This window comes from Leptonotus elevatus, chromosome 1 (assembly GCF_054856555.1).
Source record: "Leptonotus elevatus isolate MCC_2025b chromosome 1, RoL_Lele_1.0, whole genome shotgun sequence".
NCBI lineage: Eukaryota > Metazoa > Chordata > Actinopteri > Syngnathiformes > Syngnathidae > Leptonotus > Leptonotus elevatus.
The window spans coordinates 54,034,402-54,047,511 of record NC_141239.1 but is presented as its reverse complement, the minus strand read 5'-3'; the positions used below and the strand labels follow the sequence as shown (position 1 = coordinate 54,047,511).

General features: G+C 41.2%; 1 protein-coding gene and 1 pseudogene across 1 annotated transcript in view; one reads left to right on the top strand and one right to left on the bottom strand.

Moving 5' to 3' along the window:
• The window catches only part of rbfox1 (RNA binding fox-1 homolog 1), a 332,184-nt gene that overhangs the window by 154,139 nt on the left and 164,935 nt on the right, over window positions 1-13,110 (bottom strand). The window contains exon 3 of the mRNA XM_086070103.1: window positions 9,939-9,979. Coding sequence (XP_085926229.1) covers window positions 9,939-9,965 — 27 coding nt within the window. The 5' untranslated portion in view covers window positions 9,966-9,979. The remainder of the gene's footprint in view (window positions 1-9,938; window positions 9,980-13,110) is intronic.
• Window positions 3,887-6,263, top strand: LOC147184651 (uncharacterized; annotated as a pseudogene).

Below are 13,110 nucleotides of genomic sequence, written 5' to 3'. Positions count from 1 at the left end.
TTGGAGATTAAGGTGTTGTTTGATGTAGTCTGCTCGATCCTGCTGGCAGCAACTGGGTTCCTGACTATAAAAAGTACCCACCCTTTCTGGAGTCTTTGGAGGGTGTGCTGGAGAGCGCTCCTCCTGGGGACTCCCTCGTTCTGCTGGGGGACTTCAACGCTCAAGTGGATAATGACAGTGAGACCTGGAGGGGCTTGATTCGAAGGAACGGCACCCCCGATCAAAACCCGAGCGGTATTTTGTTATTGCACTTCTGTGCTCACCACGGACTGACAAATAACGAACACCATGTTCAAACACAAGGGTGTCCATATGTACACTTGGCACCAGGACACCCTAGGCCGCAGTTCAATGATCGACTTTGTAGTCGTGTCATCGGATTTGCGGCCGTATGTTTTGGGCACTCGGGTTAAGAGAGGGGCGGAGCTGTCAACTGATCACCACCTTGTGGTGTGTTGGCTCCGATGGCGGGGTAAGATGCTGGTCCGACCGGGCAGACCCAAACGTATTGTGAGGGGCTGCTGGGAACGTCTGGCAGAATCACCTGTAAGAAAGAGTTTCAACACCCACCTCCGGCAGAACTACTCCCTTATCCCGAGGGAAGCGGGGGAAATTGAGTACAAGTGGACCACTCGGACATGGGAGGAGTTCGGTGAGGCCATGGAAAATGACTTTCGGGCGGCTTCGAAGAAATTCTGGTCCACCATCAGGTGTCTCAGGAGAGGAAAGCAGTGCGTCATTAACACTATGTATAGTGGAGATGGGGTGCTACTGACCTCAACTCGGGACGTCGTGAATCGGTGGGGAGAATACTTCGAAGACCTCCTCAATTCCACCGACACGCCTTCCTTTGAGGAAGCAGGGTCTGGGGACTCTGAGGTGGTCTCCCCTATCTCTGGGGTTGAGATCCGCCCAGAGTTACTAAGTTACTAATATGTGTGTATATCTATATATATATATATATATATATCAACACAAAAACTATAATGTAATTTCAGCAAGTTTAGAGTTAACAAAAAACACAATACATTAAATTCCTAACTTTAAAAAAAAAAAGCTAAAAAAAAATTCTACACGGATTGGTCATTATATAAAGTACTTTCACTCCACCCCAAACTGTGTAAAACGATTCCAAGTTCTGTGTTCACCAAGCTACAGTTCCTGCCAATAATAAACGTCAACCAGCCCTGCTCCCTTAAGTCTTTTTCATATATATATATTTTTTTAAGTTCTGCTGTTGTGTAGCGCGCCTTGACAGGCAGTGAGAAGGAAGTGTTGGATAATTGACTCCCAAAGTAAACCAATGTTTTGTGCCCTTGTAGAAGTGGTGAATTTTAGACAACATAACACCAGATTTAGTTTATCATTGCGCTGACCATTAAAAATTATAGCTATAATATTATATATGTTTGCTAATGTGGTGAAAGCTTATGACTTCATATATAGAGCATACATTGTACAATAACAAATAGTAAATTGCATGCACTAATTATTCATCACAAAGAGATCAAAATGTGTGTAAAAAATATCTCACAGTTCTGCTTGTTCTCAGTTTGACATTTTGGACTATATTGTGATTTTTTTAATTGAATATAAACCCAGTACGGCTTTGTGGTTTACAGACTCCGGTCAATTAGTGGAGCCCAGAGTTCGAAGTAAACATGCTAAAAGCAGCACTTAGATGTTATGCAGCACACAAATGGAAAAAGCTGTCAACAGAAGTTAAGTCATCCCCAAGTGTAAATGTTAAATGCAGGCGAAAAAATGTCATCCCCCCCACACCCCATACTTATGATTAAGGTCTGTTAAAGCATTTCTTAAATATTTTTTTCCAAAAACCTGTTCTTGCACTGTATGTTCTTTCAGTAATTTTAGTAAGCTACTTTGTATTTCTTTACTTTACTTTTAAGTGTCTTTAACTCTTTTGTTTTTAAATGTTTTAAATGTTGTACTCCTCTCAACAGATAAATGCAATGAATTTTCCTGCCACTCTAGTGAAACAGTGCAATCCATCAGGCCAAACGTCACAAACCAGAACAATTACAAAATGATGCAGCACATGAAATCAAGCATGAATAATTTAATTGCCATGACATCATTTGATTCAGTGCATCAAAAAACTATAACATATTTGGTTCAGCAGTTGAAACCATTCCCCAAGTTGCCTTGACTCAATACCATCTGACCTTCAAAACAATTGTGAAATCTATTCAAAACCAAACTGCTCACTTCAGTCAGGCGAACTTGAAAGTCGCTGCCGTCAAGCCCATTTTAAAAAGAGAAAGCTGGATGCCTTTTTGTTAGCAAATTAAAGACCCATCTCAAACCTTCCCTTACTAACTAAGATTGTCCCAAAAAAAGTGTTTTTTAATCACCTCAGCAAATTCTTGAACTCAAACAGACTTTTTGAAAAATTCCAGTCAGTTATCCAACCTCATCACAGTACAGAAACAGCTCTTATTAACTATATGTTATAAGATTGAACATCGACACAGGGAAGCTGTCTGTGCTCGTCTTATTGGACCTCAGTGCAGCATTTGATACAGTTTATTATAGCATACAGGCTAGAAACTTGGTTGGTTGATTAATTGTTGTTTATGATAGTCAATGGAAAATGTTAAAAATGCACAACAGGAATTTAAATGTGCCAAAAATGTCTCAAGCTTAAGTTAAGATCCTTTGAACAGGCAAAAAAATATCATCCAAGTATCTTTTTGACAAATATACATTTTCCATAAAGTCAGTTTGGTTGTAGTTCTCATAAAAAAGACCCGTATATAAATTGCAGAATGCAAACTGCTCGACCTGTGAGTCCCTCCCAGATGACCGAGCATCTCACCCTATCTCTATGGGAGAATCATTTTGGACGCTTGTATCCGGGATCTTATTCTTTCAGTCACAACCCACAGCTTGTGACCATAGGTGAAGGTAGAAACGTAGATCGACTGGTAAATCGAGAGCTTTGCCTTTCGGCTCACTTCTTTCTTCTCCACAACGGACCGATACAGAGTCCACATCACAGCAGACGCAGCACCAATCGGCCTGTCGGTCTCTCGCTTCATGCTGCCCACACTCGTGAACAAGACCCCAAGATACTTGAACTCCTCCACTTGGGGTAGAATCTCACTTCCAACACGGAGAGGGCACTCCACCCTTTTCCGACTGAGAACCATGGTTTTGGATTTGGATGTGCTGATTTTCATCCCAACCGCTTAACACTCGGCTGTAAACCGCTCCAGTGAGAGTTGGAGGTCACGGCTTGAAGAAGCCCAACAGTACCACATCATCTGCGAAAAGCAGAGTTGCAATGCTGAGGCCACTACACTGGGCTCCCTCGACACCCCAGCTGCGCCTAGAAATTGTGTCCATAAAAGTCATGAACAGAATCGGTGACAAAGGGCAGCCTTGGTGGAGTCCAACCATCACTGGGAACGAATCCGACTTACTTCCGACAATGCAGCCCAAACGCTGACACCAGCCGTAAAGGGACCGAACAGCCCGTATCAGGGGGATTGGTACCCTGAACTCTCGAAACAACCCCCACAGGACTTCCCGAGGGACACTGTCGAACACCTAGTCACACAAAAAACACATGTTGACTGATTAGGCGAACTCCCATGAACGAACGTCCTCGAGCGCCCTGCCGAGGGTGTAGAGCTTGTCCACTGTTCCACGGCTGGGACAAAAACAACACTGCTTCTCCTGAATCCGAGGTTTGACTTACCGGCGGACCCTCCTCTCCAGCACCCCTGAATAGACCTTACCAGGGAGGCTGAGGATTGTGATCCTTCTGTAGTTGGAACACACCCTCCGGTCCCCCTTCTTAAAAAGGGGGACCACCACCCTGGTCTGCCAATCCAGAGGCACTGTCCCCGATGTCCACGCGATGGTGTAGAGGCGTGTCAACCACGACAGCCCCACAACATCCAGAGCCTTTAGGATCTCATCAACCCCTGAGGCCTTGCCATGAAGGAGCTTTTCAACCAACTCAGTGACTTCAACCCCAGAAATAGGAGAGCCCACCTCAGAGTCCCCAGACTCTGCTTCCTAAGAGGAAGGCATGTTGGTGGAATTAATGAGGTCTTCGAAGTATTCTCCCTACTGATTCACAATGTTACGAGTTGAGGTCAGTATTGCCCCATCTTCACTATACACAGTGTTAATGGTGCACTGCTTCCCCTACCTGAGATGCCAGATGGTGGACCGGAATTTCCTTGAAGCCGTCCGGAAGCCGTTTTCCATGGCTTCGCTGAACTCCTCCCATGTCCGAGTTTTTGCCTCAGCGACCGCCGAAGCTGCGTTCAGCTTGGCCAGCCAGTACCAGTCAGCTGCCTCCAGAGTCCCACAGGCCAAAAAGGCCCGATAGGACTCCTTCAGTTTGACGGCATCCTTTACCGCTGGTGTCCATCAGACATTGTCGCCACAACAGGCCCTGACCACCTTACGGCCACAGCTCCTATCGGCCGCCTCAACAATGGAGGCGTGGAACATGATCTACTTAGACTCAATGTGCCCCGCCTCCCCCCGGGACAAGGGCGAAACTCTGCCGGAGGTGGATGTTGAAACTCTTTCAAACAGGGGATTCTACCAGTCGTTCCCAGGAAACCCTCACAATATGTTTGGGGTCGGACCGACATCTTCCCCCACCATTGGATTCAACATACCACCAGGTGGTGATAAGTAGACAGCTCCACCCCTCTCTTCAACCGAGTGTCCAAAACATGCGGCCGCAAATTTGATGACACAACCACAAAGTCAACTATGGAACTGCGGCCCAGGGTGTCCTGAAGCCAAGTGCACATATGGACACCCAAATATTTGAACATGGTGTTCCTTATGAACAATTTGTGATGAGCACAATAACAAAACACTGCCTGGGTTGTGATCAGGGAGGCCGTTCCTCCCAATCACGCACCTCCAGGTCTCACTGTCATTGCCTACGTGAGCATTGAAATCCTCCAGCAGAACGAGGGAGTACCCAGAGGTAGCGCTCTCCAGCACACCCTCCAGGGACTCCAAAAAGGGTGGGTACTTTGAACTGCTGTTTGGTGCATAGGTACAAACAACAGTCAGGACTAGGAATGCACCGAAATGACAATTTTGGGCCAAAACCAAAAATGAAAAATGCTTTTGCCGGAAAAAAATTATGCAAATGTTTACTATCATTGCATTTATTATAATTATCATATTAATATAAAATATTTATTTAGCACTGTCATTTTAACAAAGCACAATATAAATTGAAATGTACCCACACCGCAAAGATGTTGACTAATGGTACATTAAACACCAAACGAGGGTTGAGCATTTTCTGGCGGTGTGATTGCACTTTATAGTCAATGTAGTTCGCACAGGCGGGCATGGATCTGTGCGGTGGGACAAAGTGCGGCGCACTTAAAATCCACACATTCACATATTCACCAAAGTTTAAAAATAAATAAATACAAAAAAGGGAAGGCGCTGCAGGAGAAAGAGTGTCTCACCTGTACTGCAGTACACGGCAGTTCTGTCTTTTTTCGACCCGCTTAAATATTGTACACCAAGCGATGCCCCTCCCCTCCGGTGTGCGTAATGACCGCGGGAGCTGCTGCGACCGATTGGTGCAAACTCACACGCTGAAAAGCCAGCGAGAAGTGAGGCGGACACTCACCCCCGCATTCACTGTTTAATTCAAACCTGCAGCGGTTTTTGCTTGCGTGACCACAACATTCTATTTCGGCCATATTTTTTCGGCTTTAATTTTATTTCAGCCGAATGCCGAAAAAATGGCAAAAATAGCCATTTTCGGCAGAACATTTTCGGGGGCCAAATACTCGGTGCATCACTAGTCAGGACCTGTCCCCCCCACCCGAAGGCGGAGGAAGGCTTCCCTATCATCTACCGGATAAAACCCCAAAGTACATGCGCCAAGCCGCGAGGCAATAAGTATGCCCACACCTGCTCTGCGCCTCTCACCGTGGGCAACTCCAGAGTGGGAGATTCCAACCCCTCTCGTGAAAACTGGTACCAGAGCCCAAGCTGTGTGTGTCCCAAAGGCTAGCTTTTGTAGCCTGGGATCGGACCGCCAAAGTTCCCTGCCTTTGGCTTCCGCCTAGCTCACGGTGCACCCGACCCCTTTGGCCCCTCCCACAAGTGGTGAGTCTATGGGAAGGGGCACTTACGTTGCTTTTTCGAGCTGTGCCCGGCCGGGCCCCATGGGTGAAGGCCCGACCACCAGATGCTTGCCTTCGAGCCCCACCTCCAGGATTGGCTCCAGAGGGTGACCCGCATCCGGGCAAGGGAAAACGAAATCCATTTATGTTACTCATCATAAGAGGTCTTTTGAGTCATACTTTGACATACTTATGAGTGTACTGTACATAATTGAATTTGTATACAGTAGCTTATATTACCTGTGATAAAATATGTGATTACTCATTTTTTTAATGCAATCCAAAATCAACCCAATAAATGTGAACACATGTTAACACTTTGGATCAAGATATTTTAAGATGAGATGAGAATCAATATATTGGCTCAGGGTGTAGAGACGGTCGTTCAGTAACCAGAAGGTCGGCTGTTCGATCCCCGCTCTCCCCAAGTCATGTGTCATTGTGTCCTTGGGCAAGGCACTTCACACACATTGCCTCCAGTGCTACTCAAACTGGTGTATGGAAGGTGCGAGTTTTTGGTGGTGGTCGGAGTGGCCGTAGGCGCACACTGGCAGCCACGCTTCCGTCAAACTGCCCCAGGGCAGCTGTGGCTACTTGAGTAGCTTACCGCCACCACAGTCTGAATGTGGTGCATGAATAATGTATCCATTCCATTGTAAAGCGCCTTTGAGTGTCTAGAAAAGCGCTATATAAATCCGATGCATTATGATTACTATTTTTATTATTATTATTATAACCACAAACTTCTGAATGACTAATTTAGACTAATATATCTGAATAAAAAGCAAACACCCAAAATTTTGAGGCAAAATATACATCATTATATTACATTTTCCAACTGATATATTGCATAGCATTGTCTCATGCTAATTTATTCCTGTTGTATTTCATTTCATATTTGCATAATAATGTAGTTGCTGTAACTTCCAGATATTTTCTATATCGTATCAAATCAATATCAACAAATGCAAGTCATCCCACCAGTGTATGTCACAACTAAATCTTTTTGACATTTTTATGAAGCGCCGCCCCACATCACAAGCAGCTGCTCTCAAATTGAATATTGATTCTAATGATCTCTTCTTTTGAGCTGCAACCGCTTGAATCTTAATAAAGCTGGGAGAAATGCAGCCCACTCTCACTTTTCTTCCCAAAAACATATATCCAGACCTCTCGGGAAATTCTGTGGTAATCTGATGGATTTGTTGAGTTCTTCATTCATGAAACAGAGTCCTATAGCATGAATAATTTTGCTTTACAGTCTTATGCTGGGGCTTTAATCGCTATGGAATATTACCAAATGAAATACGCCATATTATATTGCTGCAAACAAAAAGGACATCACTTGAAAAAGTATCAACTTAAATTTAGAGAACTAACTTTTAGGCTTTTGTTTATACACATTTGTTTAATAGGTGAGTTAGGAATATGGCCAGTAATAGGGACAGAGCTTTGCCGCAAATAGAGTAATAGATGTCACCTTTAACATGGATTAAAATTCTGTCTATAAATACTGAAACTATAAATATACCATAAAATGTGATCCTAAAACTGTTTCATATAATTTCAAACTCATTTTACAATATTATCCATAGAAATGAATGTCCTCCAAAGTGTTGAAAAAATGCACCTGATGTGCACATGTATATAGTATGTGTAAGTCAATGAGGACACATTGCATTCCAAAATCACACTTCGCCATACTACGTTAGTATGGTACATGCAGAAGCAGGAACATTTCCGCGGCCCTAGGAACAGAACTGGTCCTTTGTACTGCAAAGCAGAGCATTTATAGCTTTTCAGAAGGAAAAAGGGGAAATAAAACACATTTTCCTGAGGGTTCGTGCTAAGCACCCGCACAAAGAGCTCATCGGACGGTGTCTGAACGCAAATCTTTCCAGGGCTTCCTAACAACACAAATACTTTTTTGGGAACCATACTGAAGCCTAATTTAGGGGGAAAACCAAAACAATACGAATTATAGTGAACTATGTTCATGCTTTATGAGTGAAAGCACAACTAAGCATTCTGCTTGGATGCTGTGACTTCGCAATACAAAGCATTGTTTATTAACCCAAAAAATATTTGTCTGAACATCTTGTTCAAAAACATATTTGTTTAAGAACAAATAATGGATATTTGTGTATTTGGGTTTAGCTGTGGTTTCTTGCCACCAAGATGATGTCAAATACCTGTCTCATAGAATCTTTAAATTGGAATAAAACATTTCTGTTAGACAGGGTTTTTGCACCATTTGTTGTAGTCTTGGGGCATTTTAGAAAGAGCACAAAAAGAGTGAACAACTTTCAGCGAATGGAATTCCTGCACCAGTTTTGCAGAGGTGTCAATTCCCGTTCCAGAAAAAAACCCTGCTGCAGTTTGGCTTTAGCTACAGGTGCTTCTACTCAACCAGCAAGTAAACGAGTGCCCAGATTTGACACATCTGCGGTTCTTCTGGTCTTGCCAGTGTTTGGCAAATTTAGCTAGTTTCATGCTTCATTAAAAATAAGCAGAATATATCTTAAGCTTTTATCTGCCAAAAATATTTGTAAATATAATGTGAGGGATAGCTACTTTTAAATTCCACAAAATGGAGGGTGTCTTAAATGACCATTGCTGTGCCTTTTTGAATCACATCGTTGCGTTATAATAGCGCAGGGGTGGCAGAATCCTGTATTGTCTGCATATATTTATGGCGTAAGGCAAAGCACAAAGGTTCACTAACAGAAAATAAACAATGGAAACTTAACATTATGTGTATGTGCTTAGAGTGCTATTGAAGAGCTTAATATTTGGTTTTAAGTGTTCCTTTTTAAAAATGCCCAAAGGCAACATAACCAATAAAAACAATTCAGTGTCCAGATTCAAACTGCAAGTGCAATCTATGCTCTTCTCATTTCCCTATTATCCTGAAGGAAATACTCATTCATATCTTTATGGCTATAGACAATTACAAAATGAATTAAATTGGCTGGTAGCTGCGTGTAGAGGGGATTGCAATAAGATGCCATGGCATGAATAATAACACAGAAGCTGGAAGTTTATTTTTAGACTCAAAATGTACCCACAATTTAATGAGAGCTGTGCTGCATGACATCAAAGCCAAAATGAGCCGCCCTCGCTGCTGCTGTAGCTGCATTTTTCTGGATACTTATTGAAAATCGATTAAAAATATATATAAATAAACCACTTTTATATATTCAGCAATAAAATAAAGCACTCGCCTCAAGGTCCCTGATACAAGAAGACAGTAAAGAGAAGAGATCCCTGACTCATTAAGTGACTATCAGCAAGCTGAACACAGTCCACACAATTTATAATGAGGCTGCCGATTTACTGCTAGTCTCAGGTCTCTTGACAAGTAAGTAATGAGACCAAAACACACTCATCATGCAGATGCCTCGACATACAAGTTAAATCAAAGCATTCATTTTTAAGTGCCTGTAGTGTGCATGAAAATTTAAGGAAATGGAGGATTAATAGCACCATTATATCCTTAACCTGAAATCTACAACATGAGCCTGTTCTAACAGAAATTGTATTCATTTATTTGTCTTACTCTAGACACATGAAAAGTTTCCTATTCTCTCAATTCCCCAATTTGCAAACCTAGTGACAAATAATATGTGTTTACTGAGCAGCACTTATTGAAATAATTGAGTCCAACATAGATTCATTCATGTGTCTTATGTCTGCTGTGTATGCCAGTGCTTCTCTTCATAATTTGTACCTAACTGTTTGGAAATACACATTTGACACACTTGACACCAAGCAGGCTGAACTTACCCTCGGCTGTTCCTCTGCACAGCTCATTAGTTGGCAAAAATCTACAAGAGAAGATAGAGACAAAACCAGAAAGTTAGTGTAACATATGGTGGCCCTGAAGTGCAAAACGCAAAAACAAAAAAATGACATGACTGCAAATCAAAAAACACAAAAACAAACACCACAGCAAATAAAAAAATCACACAAATGAAAAGGTAATCACAAACACAAATCAGAAAACACAAAAAAGAAAAAAAGAAAACAAAAAGGGAATTGCAAACGCAAATAAAAAAAAACACACAAAAATACGAAACAAAACAACACAAAGTAACCACAATTACAAATTAAAAAAAGAAACACAAAATATGAAACGGGAAAAAAAAGTAATGGCTAACACAAATTTAAAAAACACACATACAAAACAATAGAAAAATGTAAATGTAATGCAAACACAAATCAAAAAACACAAACACAAAAACCAGAACAAAACATTTTCGTAAGTAGTTGGTAGGTGGGGGGGGGGGGGGGTGGGGGGACCATACTCACGACTGATTGGACGGGAGGTGTAGCTTGATTGGATGTGCGCACCGGCGTTTGGCGCGTGTGAGTGGGCGAGCGAGCATATCCTTCTACGCGAGCTAAATATGTGCACTACTTCCACGGTTGCTGTGGCAAATTTTGCGGTTGTTCATTTTGTGTTAGCGGTAATCTTTTTGTTGTTTTGTTCTGGTTTTTGTTTGTGATTACTTTTTGTTGTTTTGTTTTGTATTTTGTGCTTTTTATTTGTGTTTGTGATTACATTTTCATTTGTGCGATTTTTGATTTGCTGTGGTGTTTTTTTTTATTTATTTATTTATTTGGTTTGTGTTTTTTTATTTGCAGTCGTGTCAATTTTTTTGTTTTTGCGTTTTGCACTTCAGGGCCAACTTAGATAATAGTTGTATCGCAAGAAATTACAGTCCTTAAAAAGCAACTACAGTATGGTTGTGCATTATAATTAACCCTTTAAAAGGGTAAGGGTTAAAACAAACAAATTATATATATATTTAACTTTACAGCATACAATAGTCAAAATTATACTTACTGTAATAAATAATCAATGTCTATAATTAACTCATTCACTCCCAGCCATTTTTACTGAAGCAACCCTCTTCACTCCCGGCTGTTTTACTGGATTTTGACTGATTTTGCAAGGTCCACAAAATACTCTGTTCTATTGCTATAAAAACATGGAATCTACCAAAGAAAGAGAAGAGTCTCTTCTTTCATCAGGAAAAAAAAGTATATTTGTATCTGTTTCCGTTTTGCCGCAATTAGCATTAGAATATAGCTAAGTTTCATCATTAATCACAAACCTATTGAAGACACTGGGAAAAAGAGCTTGTTGCAACATGGCCCTGGCTGATCACTTGTACTCTGCTACCACCTGCCGGCCGTTTTTTTGTAATTACTACCATTGCTTTAAGCGACCTCCTCATGTAAGAAGCTGCATCAAAGCCTTCCGTATGCTCTTGCATTAAAAATATATTTAAAAAAAACATTAAAAATGTACAAATACGTTTTGGGGAGAGCAGGACAAAGTATTAAAAACATATTCATACGTTTTTGGGTTTGAATGAGTTAAACAAATGTATTTAAATCACCCGTTTGCTCTATCCTCGAACAATCGTGCACCTGCCAAGCTGTCCACTCCAAACACAATGAAGCAACAACGGCCTGATGCCCAATATAAGTGTTCTAATGAGTCAGCTCATTCATTTTCATGTGCTGCTTTACATTGACCAAATATGGATAGATCAGAGTGCGTTGACGGCGGGATCCATGTGCGGGTTCTCAAGTTCTGGGATTTTCAAGGAAGAGTGTGCTTCAGGTGTGTGTACAGATGTCTTGACAAGTCTTATATTTTGCATTCAGCATGTTCATTAACCCAGAGCCAAAATGACGGTTCTCAAAATTGGATGTGTTGTTACTCTGTTTCACTGATTTGTATATAACTGGATAGCCGCAAGTAGGAGTCAGGGAATCAGGGAGTGCACCCAGAATGGTGCACCAGATTTCTGTGTTTGCAATGTGTTACCAGTGAGTTGACAGTCTCATTAACTATGCAGCTAGCAACAATAATCAGCCAATAAACAACTAACATTAGCTTACTTATCGTTCTTTGTGCAACTTCAGATGTTGAACGAAGTTTGAAGTTGTTGCCTTTCCGTCAGTGATCTAAACTTGGACATACTGCAATTAATTTTTTGTTGACCACCTCATAGTTTTTGTACCCAAACAACTAGTGGTGCAACTGATCACTAAAGTCAGGGATCGGATTGAAAAAATAAAAATAAGGAAATCAGATAAATGGAACTTTGTCTTAATTTATTTTACAAAATGCTTTTGCCCATTAAATTTAAAAATATATATATAAACTCAAAATATCTAATATGGCCATCAGGATTTAGAAACACCACTTTAAGTGCAATATAAGGCAAGATACATAATTATTTTATACATAGTCCATGTATAAAATAACAAGGTGAAGGTATCCTGCCTTATGTTATATTGCACTTGTAATGCACTTGAAGTTGTGTTTCTAAAATCCAAATGGCCATATTTGACACTTTGAATGTATTATTATTATTATTTTTTAAGCTAGTGTTAGCTAGGTAGGGTTACAAAATAACTATAAATGAAGGCAAAGTTATATTTATTTATTTTTAATAATGAAAAATACATCTAAGTGTAATTGAAGGCACATTCTCGTCAACAGGGAGAGTGGATTACAAAGTAGCATAGGTCCACAATAGGAAAAGCAAGAAAGCAACAGCTGTCAAACTACTGTTGCTAGCCAGGCACTCGATGTTAACGCTAACAGTTAGCTACTAGCCACGAACGCTGTAGACTTGTACTGTATCGTGCAATGACGGCCTAATTAACTTGCGATTTCTACGCGTCCTAAATTCACTATTTAATATACTTTCGGGGTGGCTGTTACGACCGGCTCTGCTGGCGGAAGGGAAGTAACACAGACGAGAAGTTTGAGTAGTGGAATCAACTTGTACAGTTTTAATTGTGACACAGAGTGAAAGAAAACGCAAGAGCAGTAATGGCTGATTCAACCAAATACACACAAAAGCCAAACGCTCATAACCAAATACACAATACACACAAAGCCGGAAATGGCGTTAACAAGGATTTGCTCAAA